The sequence below is a fragment of the Carcharodon carcharias genome, chromosome 23 (assembly GCF_017639515.1).
Source record: "Carcharodon carcharias isolate sCarCar2 chromosome 23, sCarCar2.pri, whole genome shotgun sequence".
Classification (NCBI taxonomy): Eukaryota; Metazoa; Chordata; class Chondrichthyes; order Lamniformes; family Lamnidae; genus Carcharodon; species Carcharodon carcharias.
The window spans coordinates 16,441,357-16,465,903 of NC_054489.1; the positions used below are offsets into that span (position 1 = coordinate 16,441,357).

At 43.2% G+C, this 24,547-nt stretch overlaps 1 protein-coding gene across 1 annotated transcript in view; it reads right to left on the minus strand.

Moving 5' to 3' along the window:
• Positions 1-624: 624 nt before the first annotated feature.
• kcnh4b (potassium voltage-gated channel, subfamily H (eag-related), member 4b) overlaps positions 625-24,547 on the minus strand; it is a 148,956-nt gene continuing 125,033 nt past the window's right edge. The window contains exons 14-16 of the mRNA XM_041173819.1: positions 23,248-23,354; positions 6,109-6,185; positions 625-1,620 (exon numbers count right to left, since the gene is read on the minus strand). Of these exons, the coding sequence (XP_041029753.1) occupies positions 625-1,620; positions 6,109-6,185; positions 23,248-23,354 (1,180 nt within the window). The remainder of the gene's footprint in view (positions 1,621-6,108; positions 6,186-23,247; positions 23,355-24,547) is intronic.

Here is a 24,547-nt window from a genome sequence, read left to right on the forward strand (position 1 = left end):
TCTGCTGACTGCCTATCTGGCACAGGGCACTGATCCTTGCCCTATCTCTTCCTGGCACAGCACATTGGTACAACGCTGCACTGTGGCAGTGCAGTTCATCTTCAAATGTCCTTCTGTTTAAAAAAAAACATGGTTTACATAGATCTTTCTAGAGGTGTCAGAGTTTGGACCAAGCTAATTCCTTCAGCTTCAGTCAAATGATCTGTTCTGTAAATTAAAATGTGGTACATTTCTCAGATTGTTGCAATATTAACTCTGCAAAGGGCTTCCTTATCCTAAAGCTAATTACTTTCATCATGGTGTATTTTATTTTAATGTCAGCTTGGAAGGACGCAGACGAGTCACAATTTGACTCTGTCAGTTCTTTGCCTTGGAATTCCATTGCATTCAAATCTGATCCTGGTGAACACAACACAGCTTGAACTGTTGCATATCCAAGAAAAGCCAAACCTGAATCTAGACTATCTGTGAGCTCAGGTAATCACTTTAGTATTCATTTCCCTAAATGTGTCATTTGCTTAATAGGTAAAAGTTGCACAAGAACAAGGAAATGTATTCCAGTCCACAAGGCTTTTCTGCATTGTACTATTTGGATCTCTGAATCAATACTCAATCCTCTTTATCTCAAGATGTGCATTCATCACTTGTGCACTTAGGGTTCAGCCCCATCAAATCCTCCACAGAGCTCAGGCCAGAAACAGCAGAGGATGGGAAACACTGATTGGAACTTGGCGAACCAAGCATCGAGTGGCTGGGATTGGGAATTACTGCGAAGGATTGACAAATGTTCAGAGAGGAGTTTTCAGGCTGATAGGGTGTTGGGATGATTGAAATAAGTGGGCTGGTGGTTGGCGAGATTGGGACCGAATGTACAGAGTTTGAAGAGTTGTGAACAGGCTGCATGGAGCTCGAAGTTCTCAAAACAGATCGATCCGGACTCACAGTAATCAGAGAGTTGTTAGTGGCAATAGACGGACACAGAGAATGACGAGGGTTTGGAGATGTCGAAAGATTGAGATTCTGGGACATTAATGTAGACCGTCCAGAGGGAGAGGAAGCAACAGAGCAACTATTGTTCTGTGAGGCTGACCAAGCAACATCTGGAGAGCCTGCCACAGATTGAGTAGGATTTCGATTCAAGTCTGAATGATGTATTGGGCTCTTTCTCTGATCACCTGGAGGTATTTGATAAGGAAATGATACCACAGGACTTGAGATTGTATGGAAACAGTCCACTGTTGGATGATGAAGTTCTACATCTGCTGTCCTTTGGCACGATACTGTTGCCCTGACGGAGCTCCCTGGATAGCATGCTGTGGTTGAAGGATTGTTGAAGTTCCAGGAGCTGGGAGTTCTGGTGCTTTGGCTGTGCTGAGCTCCAGTGATGGTCCCAGGCTGTACATGTAGAGCAGATGGCTGTAGAGCATATGAGCATCTTGGTTGCCATTCACTCCCAGTGCTGTTGACAGAAGGAATTGAGGAAGAAACCATGGAGACAACATATGGGGAGCAGTTCATTGTAGGGGTGTGCTGCGGAGCAGACAATTGCCTTTGAAGAAGGTGCATCATATGATGAAGCTCTTTGGCAAGCTGAGATACCTCCTGATTTAGGTCATTCATCTGTAAATGGACAAGACATGTTCTTAGCAGCCGAATTATTTTTCTTGCATTAATATCAAAGATTGCATTTTAATTCCTGCAGTTATGGATGTCATTGAAATATTAATGCAGGTTTAGGTTTAACTAAATGCCAAAGTAAAATTAAACTAGGTTAGTGGATCTTCTGTGCATTATAGGTATGCTGTAGAAGAGGTCTGAAAAATTACAGCTTCCAGAGTTTATGAAGCTCTATCTGTGAAATGTGCAGCTACAGGTGTAAGTAAGTCACTGAATGGTGTTGCACAAATACAGCAAATTGAATACATGGTAAGTTACCATTTCAAGCAGTTTTGTATGACTGTATTTGCTTTCTTCATATTTACACCCTTGACTTTCGTCAAGTGGCTCACTAGACCTGCCCTGCAATTCGTCAGGAGGGTGATCGGAAAATTTGGATGCTTTCAGAAACATCATAGATGCTATTCTGAGATTTGTTGCATGGGGAAAAGATTTTATTCACACTCCTTCCCCCAGTATACACAGCCTCATTACTTGACTGAAGCGGCTCTTTTTGGCAGAATAACATATAGCCTGATTACACTCAAATGCTCGGCTTGCACAATAATAATAGCTCCCCAGGGTGGTTAGTACCTTTGGGACAGTCCCATAGAAGAAGGGAATATCTACCGGAGAGGAGGAGAGAAAATTGGCAAGTAAAGCTTAATAATACTGGAACATTTATGATGTTTCATATGGAATAGCTCTCTTTTATGAAAGCAATTAAACTGCAGAGATATCGTGCAAAGATTAGGAAACATCTGGGAATAACCTCCTCTCAACACACAGCGTAGAATATACTGAACTTCTAGTTTTCCAGTATATTTTGTAGAATCAGCAAGCATCAGTCCAGGCACACTTTTCTATGTAAATTCTACTAATGATATCTCCATAGCTATGTAGAGCTGCTATCAAGCAATGAGAAATGTCAAATTTTCAATTTGTTTTCACTGTGTGGGAGTAATTGTTAAATGTAGTTAATGTGCAGTAAGCCAGATACTGGAGGATACTGTTCATTTAAGTTCTCTTCATCTTTGCCTTTTAAGACATTCTGCCTTTTCACATCACCATGAGTGACCATCACTTTGGGGAAATACGGCCTTATCGCAAAGTGATTGAAATGTTTTGCACCATGCTCTTGAAGGTAAAGGATAAAGGCTTCCCATTAGCTTAGCAAATTAGTGTAATGGAGTAGCTAATTTGTTCAGACTAGGAAAGCCCAGGATTGATCCCCAGTCCCAGGCAAGCTAACTGACCTCAGGCAGAGACTGCTACAAATATGCCTTAGGGCCTTTCAACTGAGGTGGACAAAAGCGACCACCCTGATCACTGTAACTCCTATCGGAATTGTGTAAATATCAGCTAAGGACAGATCAGGATTGGATCCAACTGCAATACCTCCTCCACACTAAAATAACTGTTGAGATCCCGATGTTTCCTGAAACATAAGTAATGCCTGGGCAAGGTGGTAGAGAGTGATGAGTTCCTGTGCAACTGTATCCAGCAAGGAGTCAATGCCTTTGAAAGTCTATTGGCGAGAAAATAATAATATGTAAGCAGAGATAATAATATTGGTAAAATTGCGCTGATTTAATTGTGGTGGGGGCAGGGATGGGCAGGTAGGTGGTGGGCAGACCACCTGCTGGATTTAATGAGCCCCCTGTCTTCAAACCTGCCAGTGGGAGAGCATAAAATCCAGCCCTTGGTCTTATATTTTACCCCAAAATCAGCTTCCATCCACATATTTGCAATATCAGTGAGACTAACTATTCTACCTCTGTAATATAGCCTGATACTGTCCCTACCTCAGTTCATCTGCTGCTGAAACTCTCATCTATGCCTTTGCTACCTCTAGAATTGACTATTGCAATGCACTCCTTTTGGCCTCCCACCTCTTAACCTATGTAAACGTGAGGTCGTCCAAAATGTGCTGCCTGAGCCCTGACTCGTTCCAAGACTCATTCACCCATCACCCTTGTGCACACTGACCGACATTGGCTCCCAGTTAAGCAACACCTTGATTTTAAAATTCTCATTCAAATCCTTTCATGGTCTGGCCTCTCATCTCTGTAATCTCCCCAAGCCCACAACCTTCTGAGATAGCTGCATTCCTCTAAATCTAGTCTCTTTGAACATCCAAGAATTTAATCACTTCAGCATTGGTGTCCATGTCTTCAGCTACAAAAGTCTAAACTCTGGGATTCCCTCCGAAACTCTCCAGCTCTCTACCTACTTTAAGACACCCATTAAAATTTAACTCTCTGACCAAGATTTTCTATGTGGCTCAGCGTCAAGTTTTATTTTATAAGCTCCGTACAGCACCTTGGGACGATTTATCATGTTAAAGATGCAAATAAAATCCGATGGATTTCAAAACACATACTACTATAATAAAATAAATGCAAGTTGTTGTTGTTGACTAGAAGGTTAAAGGGAGTTTCTAGGTTTGGGGTTTTGGAATCACAATATAACTAAAATATGAGAAGGATATGTGACCTTAAAAATGTTATTTTATATTAGGAAGAATAACAAGGGAGCCAAGGAAAACCCTAAACAAATGAGTACTGGGATCACAGAATTATAAAGAATAATTGTGTATTGGTGGGAAAAATATACTTTCTGACTGCTTGATGTTATATTTACTGATATTTACTGTAGCTGATCATCAGGAAATTAGAAATATTTTAAGAATTCTTTATAAGCTCAGAGGCTCCAAAATGTGTGAAATCCAATCTCACAGCAGCTGAAACATAAACATGTGACTGTTTCACACATCAGAGAGACAAGTGATCTTATGTGACATGATACTGGCTTACAAATTGTACAATGTGCAAATTGGCTACCATGTTTTCCTACAATAGAGACATCAAAAGGTAATTTATTCCCTATTTAGTCTTCCCAATCTTTCTCTCCTCCTCCCATAAACTATTGAGTGTTGCTAGGAATAATTCCATTGGTGCATCACTAGCAGTGATTGTTCCTTGTAAACGAGGTCAGGCAAGGAGTGTTCATAGCCCATTTGATTATGGAAGACATCACAGATGAGCCCAATCCTGTTCCAACTTGAAGTTTGCACACATTCTCAAATGCGTGTCCAGGCTTTGCAGCAGGAATCAATGGCTGGCAATCATGAATGAGGACCTGGAGTGGGCTACATTTTAGAACATCATCTTTGAATTAAATAATAACTCCACTCCTTTCTAAAATACAGTTGTTTTTTTAAATGTTTCATTTCCATATCAGAAATGGTAAAGTAATCTTCCAGGACTCTACCAATTCAACTTCACCTTGCAGCTATAAGCTAAATGAAAGGAACTCACAATATTTTGGGTGAAGGAATTGTGAAGTGTTTTATTGCATGTTATGTCACAGATCTGAATTGGAATCTAGGAATGTCTGATGTTGGTGAAAACCATCCATCCAATTAACAGTTTTCCCCATATTTACTGATTCCTTCAGTATTGGCTTTTCCATCTTTCGTAGATGAGTTGACATGCAGCTATACTCTAGAGGACACCATGGGCGGACTATGTAACCTTAACCTAATATGGTCTATGAAATGGTGTAATTTGTTGATGTTACAAACTCCTACATGTTGGAATGGTGGAATATAGACTTGCTCTCACATTTCCCCAAAAGTTGGGCTCCTCATGATCTTGGCCATGGCATCAAGAGATGAACTGAGTGGAGGCTGGATCCACAAGATGACAGAATAATTGAAGGATGAGCAACTGATCAACTGATGATCAAGAGCAACTGTGTCCACCTGATGGTGGGAAGTTAAGAAGCAGCAAGATCATCACCCATTTGGAATTCATGAGTTGCTGTTTATTCTCTTACATCTAATTAAGTGGGGAAATTGTAACTTTTTGACCTATGCCCATTGGGGGGGGGGGGGTACTGCGAGTTTGAGGGGAAGGGGAGGGGGTGGGGGGGTGGGGGCAGAAAACGGAACCTGTAATGCACAGAAAACTTGAAAGTCTGAGTTTCCCTGCGTGCTGTGAAGCTTTAACTCACTGACAGATTCCCTTCCTGTAAATTGTCTGATTTACAGACTTGGTTTCCATTCAAGAGGGCAACGCTGGAGGAGAGGTCGCAGGGTCTGGAAGGTCCCAGGTCTGCAGGTGGGGCTGATACCATGGTGTTGGGGCAGAGGGGTTGTGTTGGGGGGTGGGGGGGGGGAGTGGGGGGGGGGGGGGAGTGGGGGTGGGTGGCTGTATAATGACCCTTATACTCAAGGACTCAGAGTTCAGAAAGAATAACTGTATTGCTTTTCTTAAGAGCACTCTGAAGGTTTGGTCCAACTTTTATTTTCATTCAATGGAACTTGAAGTAGCAAAAGACTCAGGATTGGGGCACAAACTGTCCTGCTTCAAATTGAAGAGCTTATTAAAGACAATTCAGCTGTGATAAAATGCGAATGATATATGAAGAGTTTCCCACATACTTTACCTCCTGGTTAAGTCTGCAGATGTTCTGTTTTATTTCTTGTGCCTCGGCTGCTGCAGCTGGATTCCCCTGAGATGCAGCTGTCAACAAAAGGCAGAATCATTAAAGAGAACTGAGGAGAAACGGGGGCAAAGAAAGAATTAGAGTGGGTGCTGGAGGGCATTGTATGATGATCTGTGAGAGAACTTGAGATATCAGTTTTAACCTATAAAAATTCTTTGGTGAATTTCCAGATTGATGTCTTTATTTCTACAAAGACATTTGGTGGCTGGATTGGTCACACATACACCATTGCAGGTTGCTAGGGTCTAGATAGCTCCACATATCATTTTCCCAATTAGATATACTTTAAATTAATTACTTTCAAATCGTTGAAGTAATTGATTAGGTTCACTTTATCCAAATGATTTGAAAAAGAATAAAGGGCAGAATCTTGTGGTTGATGTGCGGGGACAGGCTCGTCACACTGATGTGTCAAATGATGTGCGATGATATCGGGCGTGCATCCTGACGTCATAGCGCTTCAGAGTCGGCTGCGCGCCCGCCAAAATGTTAATGGCCTATTAAGGCCATTAAGAGATTAATTGAAGTATTTAAGAACACTGCCCGCCCAACCTTAAGGCTGGCAGCAGGCGAAAAGCCCAAGCGGCCTTCGCATTTTTCAGGAAACCTCATCCACGGGCAGGATGAGGTTTCCGTTAGTAAATTTTGAAAAATAAAAAACTACGGACAGAGTTTTAATAACGTATATGTTCAGGTGATTGTTCGTGAAGCTTGGACATTTTCATTCTGAATTTTAAATCTTTATTTAATACTTTTGAAGTCCTCAGCTCTCTGAGGCAGCTCTCTGCCTTCAGGGAGCTTTCATCCTGTGCTCACCAGTGCCCGCACTTACGTCAGTGCCCGCCCTCCTCCTGGCACATCCCCCCCACACACACACCCTCCCCCCCCCCCCCCCCCCCAGACCCGCCGATTGCACCCCCCCACCGGCCTGAAAATTCTGCCCCAGATCTCTGGGAACCAGAGGCTGGAAACATAGAAATAAAGTCACATAAATCATTGCTGATGATATTCAAAACATAGGACAGAATGTTTTGCTTGGGCTTGGGGATGGGGGCGGGGTGAGGGGGGTGAGCACCCGACCTGCTTGAACGTGAAATGCGTGTTGACATCGGCCGCGTGTGCCGGTGTCAACACGCAGTTGCGCGATAGTTCGGTCGGTTGGCACGTGCCGGAGTTGGCATTGCGCCCGCCAACAATTAAAAGGCCTGTTAGGGCCATTAAATAATCAATCAACTTAAATTTTTCACTGTCCGTCCAACAGCGGGATGAGGTTTCCAAAAGCAAATAAAAATAAAATAAAAGTTTTAAAATGTAATTAATAACATGACCCTGCTCAAGTGACAGAGTCAAGGTGCCCAAAATGATGTCGTCTTCCTCGTTGGGTGGGAATGGTCAGCTGAAAATGGGATGAAAAGCCGGGACTTCACCACAAAGCAAGAAACAGCTCAGCAGCAAATTCGAAAACTAATTGTTATCGATGTGGAAATAGTCATACTCCCAACGATTGCTGATTTAAAGAGTTGGAGTGCTATTTTTGCCATAAAAGAGGGAACATATTGAAACATTGCTAAGTCAGATGAAAACAGGCTTCCAGGCAACAAATGCAGTATATAATGTGGAAGAACCAGAAACAACCAATTCTGACATTTATTCCTTATTCAACATTAAAGTAGGGAAGACAGAGCCAATCACTATCACTTTACAAGTGAATGGGAAACCCTTAAAAATGGAAGCAGATACTGGTGCTTCTTGTACAGTAGTAGGAGAGCACACTCTGAGATATTTAAATAAAGGTGCTCAAGAATTAAATTTGGAGCAAACTTCTGTCAAGTTGAAAATGTTTACAGGCAGAGAAATCCATGAAAAGGGTATTACCAGTGTACCTGTTTGTTATAGACACCAAACAACACAACTGCCAGTGATGGTGGTAGAAGGCAAAGGACCAAGCCTTCAAGGTTGTGATTGGTTGAAAGAGATTAAATTAAACTTGTCCAAAATCTGCAAGTTGCGAGTCGGAGGACTGCCAGAGCTGCAAAAAAAATGACACTATCTTCCGGCATGAACTGGGGAAAATCAAAGACCCACTGGCTGAGGTTTATGTGGACTCAGAAGCAACTCCTCACTTCTTGAAAGCAAGACCAGTGCCATATTCTCTGAGAGAGAAGGTTGATGCTGAGTTGAACCGGCTAGAGAGGCTGGATGTCATAAAAGCGGTTCAGTTCTCAGAGTGGGCAGCACATATAGTCCCTGTCCTAGAACCGGATCAAACCGTCTGGATCTGTGGGGAGTATTAAACTAACAGTCAACAGAGCAACCAAACTGGACAGGTACCATATTCCCAAGATTGAAGACCTCTATGCTAAAGTAGCAGGAGGGACAACGTATACAAAGATTGATATGTATATCAGCAACTGGAAATAGATGATGCTTCCAGAGAATGTTTGTGACCATAAACACCCTCAAAGGGCTATATCAGTACACACGCCAGCCCTTCAGCCTGTGCCATTTTCCAGAGGATGATGGAGAGTTTGCTACAAGGACTACCTCAAGTTGGGGTCTACCTGTACGATGTACTGAAAATTGGATTCACGGAAACTGAACACTTGCCTAATCTGGAGGCAGTCCTGAAGTGACTTTTAGAAGCAGGAACTCACCTAAAGAAGGAAAAATGTACAATGTCATTTATTTGGGCCACTGGCTAGATTCCCAAGGGTAACATCCTGTCGGAGAGAAGGTTAAAGCTATCAGAGAGGTACCTGCACCTAAGAACGTCTCTGAACTTAAATTATGTTTAGGGATGGTAAATTATTATGGTTGATTCCTACCCAACTTATCAACGGTTCTAGCCCCTCTACATTCGCTGCTAAAGAAAAACCAGCGTTGGGTTTGGTCGTCACCCCAGGAAGAAGCCTTCATGAAAATCAAAACAAAAACAAAAACAAAAATACCTGGAAAAACTCAGCAGGTCAGGCAGCATCTGTGGAGAAGAGGACAGTTGACGTTTCGAGTCCTCATCAAACAGCTCTTGCACTCCTCAAATTTGTTAGTGCTTTATGACCCGACAAAGGAATTGGTGCTAACCTGCAATGTGTCCCCCGCTATGGAGTGGGGGCGGTACTATCACACAAGGTGGACGACTGTGCAGAGAGGCCAATAGGCTATGTATCCAGGACACTTACCACAGCCGAGAAAGGATATTCACAAATAGAAAAGGAAGGCCTCTCGATTATGTTTGGTGTAAAAAAATTCCACCAGTATGTGCATGGGCGAAACTTCATGATAGTATCAGACCACAAACCACTCTTGGATCTATTTAGCGAGGAAAAGGCTATCTCTCCCATAGTTTCCACACAAATTCAAAGATGGCCCTAATTTTCATGACTTTTTGAATACACTTTTGTGCACAGGCCAGGGATTCAAAGCCGATCCCCTAAGTCGCCTTCCTTTGCAATGTCCCAATTCCCCGCGTGGTCGTATTAGTGATGAATTTCCTGTTTCCTCACCAGTCTGTGGTAGGCAGCTAAGAAACTGTACAAATCATGATTCAGTCGTGTCTCGAGTGAGAGGCCAAGTGTTAAATGGATGGCACCAGGAACCAGTTCCTGATGAAGTGAAGCCATTTTCCAACCGAAGATACGAAATGAGTGTCAAGATGGTATCCTATTATGGGGTGCGTGAGTTGTAGTTCCTTCACAAGAAAGGGACCCGCTCTTAGTAGTTACACCTGGGAATCTCAGGAATGAAGATGATAGTGCAAAGTTATATTTGGTGGCCGGAATGGATGGTAATATTGAGAAAGTGGTTAAACACTGTGTGCAATGCCAACAACTACAGAAGTTGCCGGTGACAGCCCTATTATACCCATGGGAGTGGCCTGGTAGGCCCTGGGTGAGATTACACATAGATTGCGTCGGTCCTTTTCTTGGAAACGTGGGCAGAATTTTCTGCCTGTCGGGCGGGCCGGTCGGGAGCGGGTGCGGAGCTGATCGCTGCCCGCTCTTGGCTGAGCGCCACCATTTTACGTGGACGGGCCAATTAAGACCCGCCCAACGTGACGCTTGGCCGGTAGCACTCAGCGCTACCTGTGCGGGCGGGGGAAGAGGGAGAGTCGGAGCCTGCTCTCTTTCATGCATGTGCGCAAAAGAGCACAGAAATCTCCCTGAGGCACGGACGGTGTCACGTGAGCTGGGACATGTTTATGAATTGTGCATAAATTATTTCTTTATTTAATAAGACCTTCAGGAAACCCCATCCCGCCCGTGGATGAGGTTTCCTGAAAAACACGAAGGCCACTTGGGTTCGTTACCTGCCTGACAACCTTAAGGTTGGACGGGCAGCATTGATAAGTGCTTTAATTGGCTTTTTAATGGCCTTAACAGGCCTTTGACAGTCTGGCAGTCTCCAGCGCGTGCCCACCAACCGCAAAATCTAAATGACGCACGCCCGACGTCAACACACATCATTTTAGGCGTCAACATGTCGGGCCCACCCCCGCACGCCAACGTCAAAATTCTGGCCCATGTTTCTACTGATTATAGATGCTCATTCCAAGTGGTTAGATGTTTATGAGGTTAAGTCACCAATGTCAGGCACTACTATAGAAAAGTTACACCAAAAGCTTTTCTGCCCATGGGTTGCCAGAGGTAATCCTCTCAGATGATGGTACTGCGTTCACTAGTGCTGAATTTCAAAGATTTATCATCCTAGATAGTATCAACCATGTGAAGACTGCACCATACCATCCGTCATCTAACAGAGTGGGTGAAAGTACAGTAAAAACTTTCAAGGTGGGTACGAAAGAATTTTCTAGTTTCCTATTTCACTTCAGAACAACCCCCCACAATACTACAGGTGCAACACCTGCAGGGTTACTGATGAGGCGTCGTCTTCGAACAAGACTAAGGCTGATATTTCCCAATTTGGAGGGGAAGAGTCAAGGGAACCAAAAAGTGACTCATGATTTGTATAGTCGTGAGTGAGAATTTACTGTTGGTGAAGCAGTACATGTAAGGAATTTTGGTGGAGGACTGAAGTGGCTACCTGGTAAAGTAAGCGCTGCGACCGGACAATTGTCATACCACGTGGAAGTGGAGGGCCGGATCAGTCATACGAACGTGGATCATTTAAGAAGAAGGGAGAAACCCCAACAAAACGATGTTCCACTTGAAACCATTATTGAACCTGTGGTTCCCGTTGAAGTTGTTCAGCCAAGGACCGATGTCTCTATCGGAGTGGACAACATTGAACTGCCTGTGCTTAATGAGGCATCTGATGTTAATGCGGTTCCAAAGACTGTGGTTCCTGCCAAAGATTCGGATGTTGTGAAGCTACGATATTCCATATGGATAAGGAAAGCACCTGAAAGACTAAACTTATAATTCCATGACCTGTGTAAATATTGTAATGGCATGAGATAAATATCCTTGTAAATGCAAAATGTACAGGAAAGTAAAATGGGGAGGAATGTAGTAATTATAGATTTGGTAAACATAGGACTGTAGCTTTGCGAATAATCCCACGTTGTAAGGCCACATGATCTGTGTAAACCAATCAGTTTGTAGCGCAGGGAGCCTGTGGGATAGAATTCTTCGTTAGTTATTGACTTAGATGCACACATGTATCTGCTGCTGTTGTCTTGTAAATAAAGTTCAATGTTTCCACCAAGAAAAGTTGCCTGGAAAATCTACAATATGGAGTTAGAGAGGGCAGAATTTTCACTGCAGTGAACAGGCGCATCCCTGACCCACTTGAGTGTGAAATGAGACACATTGATGTTGGGTGAGCATCCCAACGTTAATGTGCAGTTGTGTGATTGTTCGGTTGGCCGGTGCACACGGGTGTCGGCAACATACATGTCGACAATTAAAAGGCCTGTTAAGACCATTAAAGAATCAATTAAGTTAAATCTTTCACTGCTCATCCAACCTTACGGTTGGCGGGCAGGCGAAAAGGCCAACCGGCCTTTGCATTTTTTTGGAAACCTCATCCACAGGTGGGATGAGGTTTCCAAAAGCGAATAAAAATAAAATAAAGGTTTTAAAATTTAATTAATAACGTGATCCTGCTCAAGTGACAGAGTCACATGAGGGGACATGTTTTATTATATTCTTCAATTCTTTTTTTCTTAAAAACTCTTCAGCTCTGTGCCTCAGGGAGATTCTGAATCATGCACCCGGCCCCCGCTTGCCCTCCTGCCCACGCCCACACAGGCAGCGCTGAATGCTGCCACTCGCATTTCACCCTGGGCAGGCCTTAATTGGCCCGCCCAGCGTGAAATCGCCTTCTGGCCTTGGTCGCGGGTGGCGATCGGCTTCCTGACCACCCCCACCCGACCAGGGCAAGATTCTGCCCATGGATTTTTGATTGACAAGGGAGTCGAGGGTAATAGGGGACGGACGGGAAAGCGGAGTTGAGGCCACATTCAGATCAGCCATGCTCTTACCAGATGGTAAAGCAGGCTCAAGGGGCAGAATGGCCTACTCCCGCTCCTAATACTGAAACTGGGGGACACAGTTTAAAAATAAGAGGTCTCCCATTTAAGACGGAGATGAGAAAAAAATTTTTCTTTCAGAGGGTCGTGAATCTTTGGTGCTCTCTTCCCCAGAGAGCGGTGAAGGCAGAGCCAATGAATATTTTTAAGGCAGAGGCAGATAGATTCTTGACTAACAAGGAGTCAAAGGTTATCGGGGTGGGCGGAATGTGGAGTTGAGGCCACAATCAGGTCAGCCATGATCTTATTGAATGGTGGAGCAGGCTTGAGGGGCTGAATGGCCTACTCCTGCTCCTAATTTGCATGTTCGTATGTAATGCTTGTGTTTTGCAAAGCATTGGCGGAGTGTTGCTTTATGTTTTGGTGATAAAATTAATAAGATTTAAGTAAGAATAATTATCCAACAAAGGACTAGAGTACTATTTCCTTATTAAGTTCAGGTGTTGATCAAATATAAAGGCATCCAGAATTCTGGCAACAGAGCACTGAAGTCTATGTTTAAATTATGTGGATGGTAGCCAGGTGTCACTATTTACTAGTGGCTTGACAGGATAGATGTCTGGGTGATATTTCCTCTGATTGGGAAATCTAGAACTAGGGGTCACAGTCTCTTAATAAGGGATTGGCCATTTAGGACTGATGCGGGGAGACATTCCTTCAATCAGAGGCTTGTGAATCTTTGGAATTCTCCACCCCAGAGGGCTAAGAAAGCTCAGTAATATTCAAGAGAGAGATCAAAAGGTTTTTGGATACTAAGGGAATCAAGGAGGCTGGTTAGCTCAGATGGCTAGAGTGTGAAGCAAAGTACCACTAACGCATGATATCTTGGACAACGAGTTTGCAATAAATATATTAGAGACAGAGAGAGAGGTTATACTGCAGAGGGTAGGGTTGAGGTAGAAGGTGAGCCATGATCTTATTGAATGGGAAAGCGGGTTTGAAGGACCAAATGGCCTAATCCAGCTTCTATTTCTTACGTTTTTAAGCCTGTTCAACAGAGAGGGCAGTTGTAGCTTTAGAGAGCTCCACATTAAGAGGGGGATGTTCACATTGATCACCTATTGCCTGCTAGCAGATTGCAGAGCTGCATCAGCAGAGAGAACAGCGATGTTTCTACTATCGCTGTCTGCAAGATTTAATAGAGTGAACAATATAGGCAAAAAAAAAAAATCAATGGTTATGACTTCCCACGGAGAAAGTTCCTAATTTTAACTCAACTGTCAGGAGAAGGTGCAGAATGGAGTGAAAGTGTCAAGCAAGAAATGGAAAGTTTGAGGAAAAGACAACGTGAAAGGCCTCCTTTACTTACTCTGCAGTTAAGCATATGAGAGAGTATGAAATAAGAAGGTTACGCTGAGAGAGTTACACAAGGAAGGCCGGGAGGTGGCTCGAGTGGAGCCCACATGCCAGTAGAGATGGAAGGGGCCTATTTCAGTGCTGTACACTTTATGTAATTGTCAGAGGGGCGGGAGAAGTCCATCCTGCCTTTTTGATCTAAGTGTGACATGTTGAATAGTACATTATTCCTCAAGCCTTTTGTTTCTATACCATTTTGATGTTAATAGCATTTAAATTGCTATTGTACTCTAAGCCTGGGCTCGTGGATATGAGGCAGTTGAAAGGATTTGTTTAATTCCTAGAACATTAAACACAAGAAACACAATGTTAAGCAACAGGCAATATACTATAGATCAATCCCTCGGCTAAAATAGCATACGCCTTCAGAAAACAATATGACTTGCTTTCTCACTACAAATAATAAAAATCATAAATAAATCATACTATGTTATCATTTTCTTCCAACCGTTATAATTTGTATTCACAGTACTGTTTGAACCTGCTATGCAGCAATTTATATCATGAGGTCTTAACCACACTCATCATTCATTGCTATTATTTGTTATATCATTAGCAACTGTGTCACTCAGCAAATAAGTTGCAAGTTATCATTGACAAACAATAGTAAACTATGGCCCGAATTTTAGGGAGGAAGACAGGAGTGGGGGGCAGGGTGTAGAATTGGGTGGGATGATGGAGACAGTCATGCCTGTTGGCTTCTGGCTGACATTGGCATTTTACCAGTCGTGAAGGTGGCAGACATTTCACCCACCCTTAGGCCAGTTGAGGTCCTTAACAGACCAATTACATGCCACTTAAAGGTCTCTTCCCTCCATGGCATGCATTTTACCAGCGATAGATGGGCTCTCCACCATGTGGGGAGACCACCAGACATAACCAAGTATACCTGCTGGCTCTGAGGCAGGCCCTCCTGATTGGGCATCCTGTGGCTCATAGTGGGCACCATGTGTGCCAAAAGCCAACTCGGCTGGAAGACCCCCACTTTACCCTCAGGATTGACACCCCTCCCTCACCAGGGCCTCCTGCCTGATTGGCTCCAGCGATCCCCAACCCTGCTTATCAGCAATCCGTGCTGGTCAGGGACTTGCTGCATTCCCAGCAGTGGCCACTATCCCTGGTGGCGCTGCTGGGACTGAAGTGCAGATTGACAGGCAACTCTGAGAGATGGGCCATCCTGTCTCAGAGGCGTGGAAGTCATGACTGCAGGCAATTAATTGTCTGGTCAACATAAAATCCAGTTGAGGCTTCCATGACTGGCGGAGGTGGGGTTGTCCTGACTTTCCATTCAGTGGAATGGGCCACCATCCCATTGGTGGCCTCTGTTGCTAAACTACAATTGATCATTTACACGTCCTGCAAATGATTTCATGACAGGTGAATCTTGATTGTTTTGATGCATGATGTTAAATAATTAGCAATGGTTTGCACTGTGGACCTGAAATGGAGGATGGAGATATTAACAACAACAGCATGCACACATATAGTAAATAATAAAATGTCCCAAGAGAAAAATCAGACAAAATGACACCAAGCCAAAGAAGTTCAAATTAGGACCAGTGACCAAAAGCTTGATTAAATAGGTAGGTTTTAAGGAGTTTTTAAAGGAAGGCAGATCATTAAAGGGACATGTTAGTCTGAGCCATTGCTTTGTTTCTCTGGTTCTTTTGCAGATTTTAAAAATTACTGAGGTTAGTTCATACAAAGAAACTCCCAATTGGGCTTAAGTGGGATTTTATTTTATAATGTCTTGTCACATAATGGTATCCTTAATGTGGCTGCAATAAACAGGGTTGGGGATCACTGCAATAGTCACATCAGTAAGTTCAGTTTACCAGAATTCTGTATTTCATTTGCCATGTGTTACGCCCAGTAAAAGCTTGTCATATTCATAACTCTACACATGGACTAGGCTCTTATGGAAGCTTCTGGAACTGTCTTTTATTTGTTTAAAATGAACACTGATGAACTGTTGCGATGGCTGCCAATGGGTCAGGTGACATTTGGTTATTCAACATATATCATATGATTATATCAAGCTTCTGGAAAGTTCCTTTTGTGAATTTAAAATAACAAATATTATTTATCCTCACACACTTATCCCGAATTAACTCAACATGACACAACTATTCTCACACACACATTTGCGTACACACACACATACACACACACAAACACACACAGATTGGATACAGATAAAGATAGTGCACTTTTACAGATTACAGTTAATTCAGCATTTGATTTCTGATTTCTGATTGCTCATGCAGCAGGTCTGTGGTTTCTTGAATGGTCTGTGCTGATCTGGTGTGAACTGGAGTTAGCTGCATGGCTGCTACAAGTGGTTGTGTCCCCAAGATGGGAAAAAGACAAGTAAGCGAAGCTCTTGGCTACCAGCGACCTATCTCGGAAAATACACCTTGGGTGTGGATGTCTAATCCCTCTGCCTCTCTGATGATGTTGAGCAAAAGTGACAATCTGCGCATGAAGCAAGTGTTACATGCATAGTGCACGTCTGCACTACATTCCCTTGGGTGAGAGAATAATGTACTAAGAAAAAAGGTTTCATTCTTAGGGTTTAAAGTTCCCAGGTGGCTCAATGAACACAAAGTGAGGCTTTGGACTGATGTTCGCTAACACTTTTGTCTCTGAGTCAGAAAATTGCAAGTTCAAGTCCCACTCCAGGACTAGAGCACAACAATCTAGGCTGACACCCCAGTGCAGTACTGATGCCTGTGTGTTTACTTACACAAGATCAAGAGGTCTGAAATGGATAAAAGCTTCTGACATTGATACTATGAACAGCTGTGATTGAGTGCTTAATGAGCGGATAAGAATGGCAACGTAATCCAAATGGAAAGTTGAACGGCTGGCGCTCGGGACTAGGATTTCCCCATGATTCACAACTCCTCTGAGAAGCTGTGAACCGTGTCCACTAACCAGGTGCCATCAAAATTGTGAGGTGGGGGGGCGGGTTTCAAATAGCCTTCCCTGCAATGAAACTGGCAAGGGAGGGAGTGCTGTGTAGGGACTGACCACTCGCATCTTTATCCCACGCCGGCCAAAAGTGTCAGAAACAGGAATGGGGGTGGGAATCCCGGAATCTGGTTCCACCCACCATTTCTATAAGCTTCCCAACTCAGTGAAAACCTGGGCCCTGAACATCAGGTCAGGATGAGTTATCTGCAATATTGGCAGTTGTTGCTTCAATTTACATTCAAAATCACTTTGCTTCAGCACAAAAATGGCATCGAAGCTGCAAATTAAGCCAAGTATTTGTTTGTATTTTATTTTAATGATCCATTTTACACATAATCAGTAGATCAGCGATTTAGAAATTGGATGGAAAAGGCAACACTGAAAGCGTTCCACACTTCAAAACACAGTGGAATATGTCCATCCCCAATTCTCTCTCTTGTAACATCCAATTATCTTAAAGGAAAGCTGTGGGCTCTAAATAATTTCTGCTTCATACACAAAGCACTCTTCCAGTATCTGCTTCCCAGCATTAATTAAATTGATCAGTTCATTAAGACACTGCCAACAACTTTCAAAGTGGATGCTCCCCTCTCACTGAGGATCCATCCATTTTTGCAGAAAATTAGCAGCCGAGAGGCCATTAACAGCTCCTTTTGTCAAAATGTCTGGCTCTTTGCTCCATTTATACACAAAATCTATAAGCTCAGTGTATTGCGAGCATTTTTGTTCATTAAATAAAAATAAGGATTTCCTCTGGCTGCGGAATACAGTGAAATAATAAAATACCCTCTTCATGAATGCATTTAACATAGAATCTTACATTGTAGGAGAAAGCCATTTGGCTACTTCTGCATGTGCTGGGCCTTTGAAAGAGCGACTCAATTAGTCCCACACCCATACCTTTTTCCAAATCTATTCCTTTTTGAGTCTATATCCAATTCTCTCTTGAAACTATCTACTGAAACTGCTTTCACTGCCCTTTCAGGTAACGCGTCCCTGCTCGAAACAACTCACTGTGCAAAAGAAAATCACCTCTCCTCCTCCTCTTCTTTTGCTAATTATCTTAAATCTGTTTCAACACATTTATCGATTATCAGAAAAAATAAAATCCTGTTTTCCCAGCTGTTCCCCACATTTTTCACAGGCCTGGGCCTCTTCCAGTGCCTCTGTGCAACCAGCCGTAACTTTTTTTTACTCAAAGCAAATTTCCAGCACTCCAAAAAGTACAAAAGTAACTCTTTACTGACAGGTAAACCCTAGTTTTAAAAAGAAATTGCCTTCCAATGCCAACATTTCCAGTTTCTCCATATTGTCATCTCTTTTCTCAGTTCCTGTTATAATCGTTGTATTATCTGTAAATATCTGTAAAAAGCCAGGAACTAAATAGCTAGGAACTAATTGTTATGTCTTAGTGTCCTGGGGGCGACATTTCATAACTGCACTAGAGACTGCTATGATGTATAACTGATGTGATGTGTAACAGCACCAATTCAAACTAGTCCTTCTATTATACAAGACAGTGTGGCAAGATAAAGATAAAGGGCATGAACGGTGGAGCAGGTTCGAGGGGCCGAATGACCGACTTCTGCTCCTACTTCTCATGTTCTTATGTCTCCAGTGCTGTCTAGTCTGATATCAACTGGCATAGTGAAGACCAGGCAATCAGCTTATTTTAGCTAATAGTGCCACATGTCTGGTGGCAAGAGACTGAGGGCTGATCTCACTCAGGTATAGCTCCTCGATAGAAACCGTTCCCTTGGAAAATGATCTCCTTTGTTGATCAAATGACAATGAATGAAAAGCAAATGGTCAAAAACTAAACTTCTAAACAAAGGAAGGCTTATGTTTATATAGTGCCCTTCATGACCTTAGGACACCTCAAAACACTTGACAGCCAATGAGGTACTGTTGAGGTGTATAATGTAGGACATGTGGCAGCCAGTTTGCGCACAGCAAGCTCCCACAAACAGCATCGTAATAATGACCAGGTAATCTGCTTCAGTAATGTTGGTTGAGGGATAAACATTGGCTGGGATTCCAGGAGCTTTTCTCTGCTTTCTCTTGAATAACACCACAGGATCTTTTACAGCCACCTGAGGGAGCAGGCAGAACCACAGTTCCATGCAAAGTAAAAAATGAAAAATTATAAAACTAATTTGGAGCCTGCAATTGCATTTTAGGATCTTAAATTGGTTGTTTCTAGGTTTAAAAGGTGTCTTATCTCAAGGTGCATTTAGCCACAGTCATTAAAATTCCAAATTACAGCTGGGACAACCATTACACTTCTCAGTTCTCTCTCACTATAAGATGCAGAGAGCTCATTATCTTTATTGGCAAAGATTTTTCCACTCACCATCCTTGCTTTTGTGAACAAACAATAATAATTTTCTAAAACATCTGTCTGCATATTGCTTAGAGTTACATGGGGCAGAATTTAATGGCCCTGTTGTGGTGGGGGTGGAACTGTAAAATGCAGCAAGATGTTCAAAAGTCCATTGATTTTGGTGGGACCATAAAACCCCACCAGCATAAAATTCTGCCCATGATCTTTGTTACTGAAAATGTTGGTCCCATTTAGGATTTATTTGCTGAAAGGTTATGCATTTTTGTAAATTAAAATATAATCTTACATTACAATGGCAGAGGAACTAAATATATAAAGGGATTCAATAGGATAGATACAGAGAAATGATTTTCTATGGAGGGGAATCCAGAGCAATGGGGCATAGTCTTAAAATTGTGGCTAGGCCTTTCAGAAGTTAAACCATGAAGCACTTTTTCCAAATTATGGTTAGTGAATATCTGGGACTTTCTAGGCAGAAACTTTGGGCCCCATTGATGTTGAGAACAGAGGTAGACTGGGCCCAAAATGCTAGTGCTGCCCAACGTGCTGGTATCTCAGCACTGTTCCCGGTGCCAGCCATTTAAGAGGAGGTGAATTCAGGGTCCAGTAGGGCTACTCATCCCCATGAGGCAGGCAGCCAACTAGACTCATTAAGAGCCTTGCTAGAGGCAATTAAAGGAGGCTGACTGGGATTTTCCAGTTGGTTTCCAGTTTTCTGATGCGAAGGGGGCAGTTTACCTGCCTGGAGGTGGGCACCCAGCAGCAGGCCAGAGTGCCAGTGTTGTACAATGCTGTGTGTGCATGCATGCCATTGTAATGTAAAGGTGCTTAGCAGAGCAAGGGTTAATGTGGGACTGGAGAATGGCACCATCCATGGTATGATGTATAGAGTCACATGGTAATGGACTGAGAGAACAGTCTAGAGAGAACACTCTGAAGCAGCCTGCCAGCATTTCAGCAGCACCATGCATGACATTAACTGGGTCTGTCTATGGTTCATGACTACCAATAAATGGTTCATGTTTAAACATACCTCAAGTCTCAAGATCTCATCATTAAGACATCAAACACATCAATAACACAACAGCCAGTACCCCAAGCCCAGCCTGCCTGGATGCAGGTGCAGCTGAGTGTCATCCTTTAGAGGGATCCCCAGCCCATTCCACCCTACAGGGACCTGGCTGCTTTTTTTTAAATTGAGTTTTTCAAAAAAGGTTGATGTAAAGACACCTTCATCTTGAAGCATTTATCATCCATTGCAGGCTGTTTCTCTTCTCAAACTGCATGGCCTCTGATTGGCCCACTAGCTTCAAGAGACCATCCTTAATTGGATGGGGAACCTATCTTCATGCCAATTTAGATGGCACTATGGTCAAAATCCTAAAGAGTAACTGATGGCTCCCGGGAGTCGTGTTCAAGATCTGGAAACATTCACGACTCCTGCTTCCAGCCCCACAAAGTGAAAATTCAGCCCACTCCACCAAACAGCTGTGAATGCTGGGTCAAATGAAATTTTCGAGATCAGAATCAATTATTCTTGTTAGGTAAGAATATCAACGGTTATGAAGCAATGGTGGTTAAAGGGAGTTGAGATATAGGTCAGCATAACTGAATAAAATGGCGGATGGGCTGAATGGCCCTCTTGCGATGCTATAATCTATTCATTTTTATTAAATAATCTTTTGTTTGTATAATTTACTCAGCTTTGCTCACAGAACATTATCAATCTTAACAATTTCCAATTGCAGTTTATAGCCAATATTCCCTCTAAGCTGTACAGTGCATGACTCCGCAGCAGTTGTTAACATATTGTGTTGTCCAATAAGCAGGCTGTACACAGCAAAGAAAAATTAAAGTGAAGTTGTTTACAGCTGCTTTAGCTCCTTGAATTACTATCACCAAAACCTAAAAACCACTAAAAATCAGGGGCATCTGGTCTTCTAAATGCTGCTCACAGGGAAACCTCCCGACTTCATTCCTCATGCAACAAGCTGGGTGCAACTGCATTAGAGAGACAGAATGAGATTAAAAACAGAAAGTGTTGGGAAAACTCAGCAGGTCTGGCAGCATCTGTGGAGAGGGAAACAGAGTCAACGTCTCAAGTTGAACGACTTCTGAAGTTTTAAAGGGTTCTGAAGTTCACTCAGTTCTGAAGAAGAGTCATTTTCGACTCGAATCATTGGCTGGGATTTTCTTGCCCCGCTCACAATGGGAATTGTTGCATGCGGGATGGAAAATTTGATGGAACAGCCAAAGACCCACTGACTTTGGGCAGGAATTTCCAGTCCCACGGCGGACAGGACCAGAAAATTCCAGCCATTAATTCTGTTTCTCTCTCCGCTGATGCTGCCAGATCTGCTGAGTTTTTCCATCACCTTCAGTTTTTATTTCAGATTCCCAGCATCCACAGCATTTTGCTTTATTTCAGAGGTAAAATGAGGATGGATTCCAGTCAATGAGATATGTTTAACAGAGATTGGATTGTACCTTACATTTTTGCTATATTGCTGCAAGTTGCTGAATGTAAAACTTATCACATTCTCAAGCGATGCTACACAAAACAATAACACCCGGTGTTGCTTGCATCTGCACAAGTGGTATAAACTTTGGGATTCTGCTGATCTCTCAGCAAAGCGCGGGTAGTGCCCCCTGCCATGGAAGACAGTAGAGCCCTGGCTGTTTTGGGGTCCTGCTCTTTCCAGGAATTTCCAGCTTGCAAGAACGAGAACTTCCTTCCATCCACAACACAAATGTTGTTGGGGGGCAAAGTAAGAGGTGGGGAGTCCCTGAGCCAGGAGCTGCTGTCTGACTGGCACCGTCAAGACCTGGGGCTGGATTTTTGGGTCGTTGGGCGGGTGGGCCTGGGTGCGGCCGGGAAACGGTCTGGCGCCCGCAATCGGCCCCTGACTGCGATTTCATGCCGGCTGGCCAATTAAAGAGCAATTTTAAAATCAAAAAGTAAAGATTTTTAAACTCTGAAAAAAAAAATCCCGACATGAGACTCGCTCACAATAACATCAACAGGATAAAAATTCTGCCCAATAATTTATGTTTATTTTTTATTTGATTTTGGAAACCTCATCCCGCCCGTGGATGAGGTTGGCTAAAAAGTCGAAAGGCCACCTGGCCTATTCGCCCGCCTGCCAACCGTAAGGCTGGACAGACAGTGAAAAATAGAATTAAATTAATTGGTTAAGGGCCTTAATGGGCCTCTTAATTGCCAAGTGGGCGCGCTGCTGAATCTTGTGTGTGCCTGCCGATCGAAATATCGCGCAATGATGTCGGGACGCTCACCCGATGTCACCGTGCACTATTTTATACCTGATCAGATTGGGCGTGTGCCGGTGGGATGTAAAATCTTGCCCCTGGTGTAAAAGTCAAGATTGGCAGGTTAAGTGATTTGAGATGTATTGGCTTCCAACAAAGGTGGGTTCTGCCTGTTGGCTCCAAGGCAGGGAAATGTCCTGCACCCTCAAGGAAAGGGCGGGGGTGGGGGTGGGAGTGGGGTGGGGGTGGGATGGGGGAGGGGCAGTGGAATTTAAAAAAAAAATACTTTATTCTGAGGTACCTGGCCAATTGTGACCTCCCCATGGTGGGCAGGTGCCAGGTTTTTGAGCCACACAGTGAATGTGGGCACCAGAGAAGGGCCTTTAATGGTGCTTGAGTCCACCAGTCCAATGACAACAAAGTGCCCACCCGCTGACCCAACAAAATCTGGCACTAGAGGGCACCAGTGAGCACATCAATTCAACAATATATCATCCACTTACCGTTACATGTTGTCTAGGATGGACCTTTCCAGTGTTAGTCAAACTTTTAAATGAACAACTATTTCTCAACTCTTGATCAAGCTTTACCAAACACTCCTGGTTTGAATTAACTTCCCCAATGTGATGGATAGGAGGCGAATTACCTTTTTTTGGAGAGAATTTGGTTGGTTTCTGAAAATTCTGATCTACATCAAAGTGAAATGTTGGTGTTTCATATGTCTTGCCATCATCTTCAATCCCATCAACAATCCTGCAAAAAAAGAAATGAGAAGGGTTAAATGTGAACAGTTTGCTAATGTGATGAATATCAATTTCATCTTTCATACAGTGGAGCATTTTACTGGTGACTGCACTATTGACACCTCAATATCAGGAGCTGATTTGAGTATTACTGACTAACACCTCCCCAAGAAATAAGCAACAGGTTCATCTTTAGAACTGAATTTAATACTACAGCTTCTGCTACCACAGGTTTGCCGTGCCCTACCTTAAATTTCAGATTGTTTCAAATCTAAAAGTTACTGCTCTGATGCTCTCCTTAAAATGTATGGACCAGTTGGAAATATACTGCACAATCTCCATCGCCTTTTCTTTATCACGGGATCTGGGTGTCGCTGGCAAGGCCGGCGTTTACTGTCCATCCCTGATTGCCCTTGATCTGAGTGGCTTTGTTCAGCCATTTCAGAGGACAGTTAAGGGTCAGCCACATTGCTGTGGGTCTGGAGTCACATGTAGGCCAGACCAGGTAAGAATGGCAGATTTCCTTCTCTAACGGACATCAGTATACTAGATAGGTTTTTATGACAATCAACAATAGTATTGTGCACCATCACTAGATTCCAAATTTGTTAATTGAATTTAAGCCCCACCAGCTGCCATGGTGGGATTTGAACCTGTGTCCCCAAAGCATTAGCCTGTGCCTCTGGATTACTAGTCCAGTGATACTGCCACTATGCCACCATCTCCCCCTTTTGTACCAGCAGAAGGATCGAGAACAAAAGGACATTGAATGAAGGTGATCAGCAAAAGAAACAATGGCAGCAAGGGGAAAATCTGTTTTAAACACAGCAGCTGGGATTTTCCGGTCCAGACAGTGACAGGGATCGTCGTGGGCAGGACCCGAAAATCATGCCGAGTGAGTGGTTGCAATTTAGAATGCACTGCCTGAGAATGTGGTGGAGGCAGATTCAATTTAATCTTTCAAAAGAGAGTTGAATAGCTATCTAAAGAGAAAACGTTTGCAGGGCTACAGGGAAAAGATGGTGGGGAGTGGGACTAAGTGAGTTGCTCTTGCAGAGAGCCAGCACAGATATGACAGGCTGAATGGCCTCATTTTGTGCTGTAACCATTCTATGATTCTATAAGGGGTTGTGAGAAAGAGAACAAGAGAAAGAGAATATGAGGGAGAGGAAGGCTATGAGAAAGATTTTCATTTTTACATGC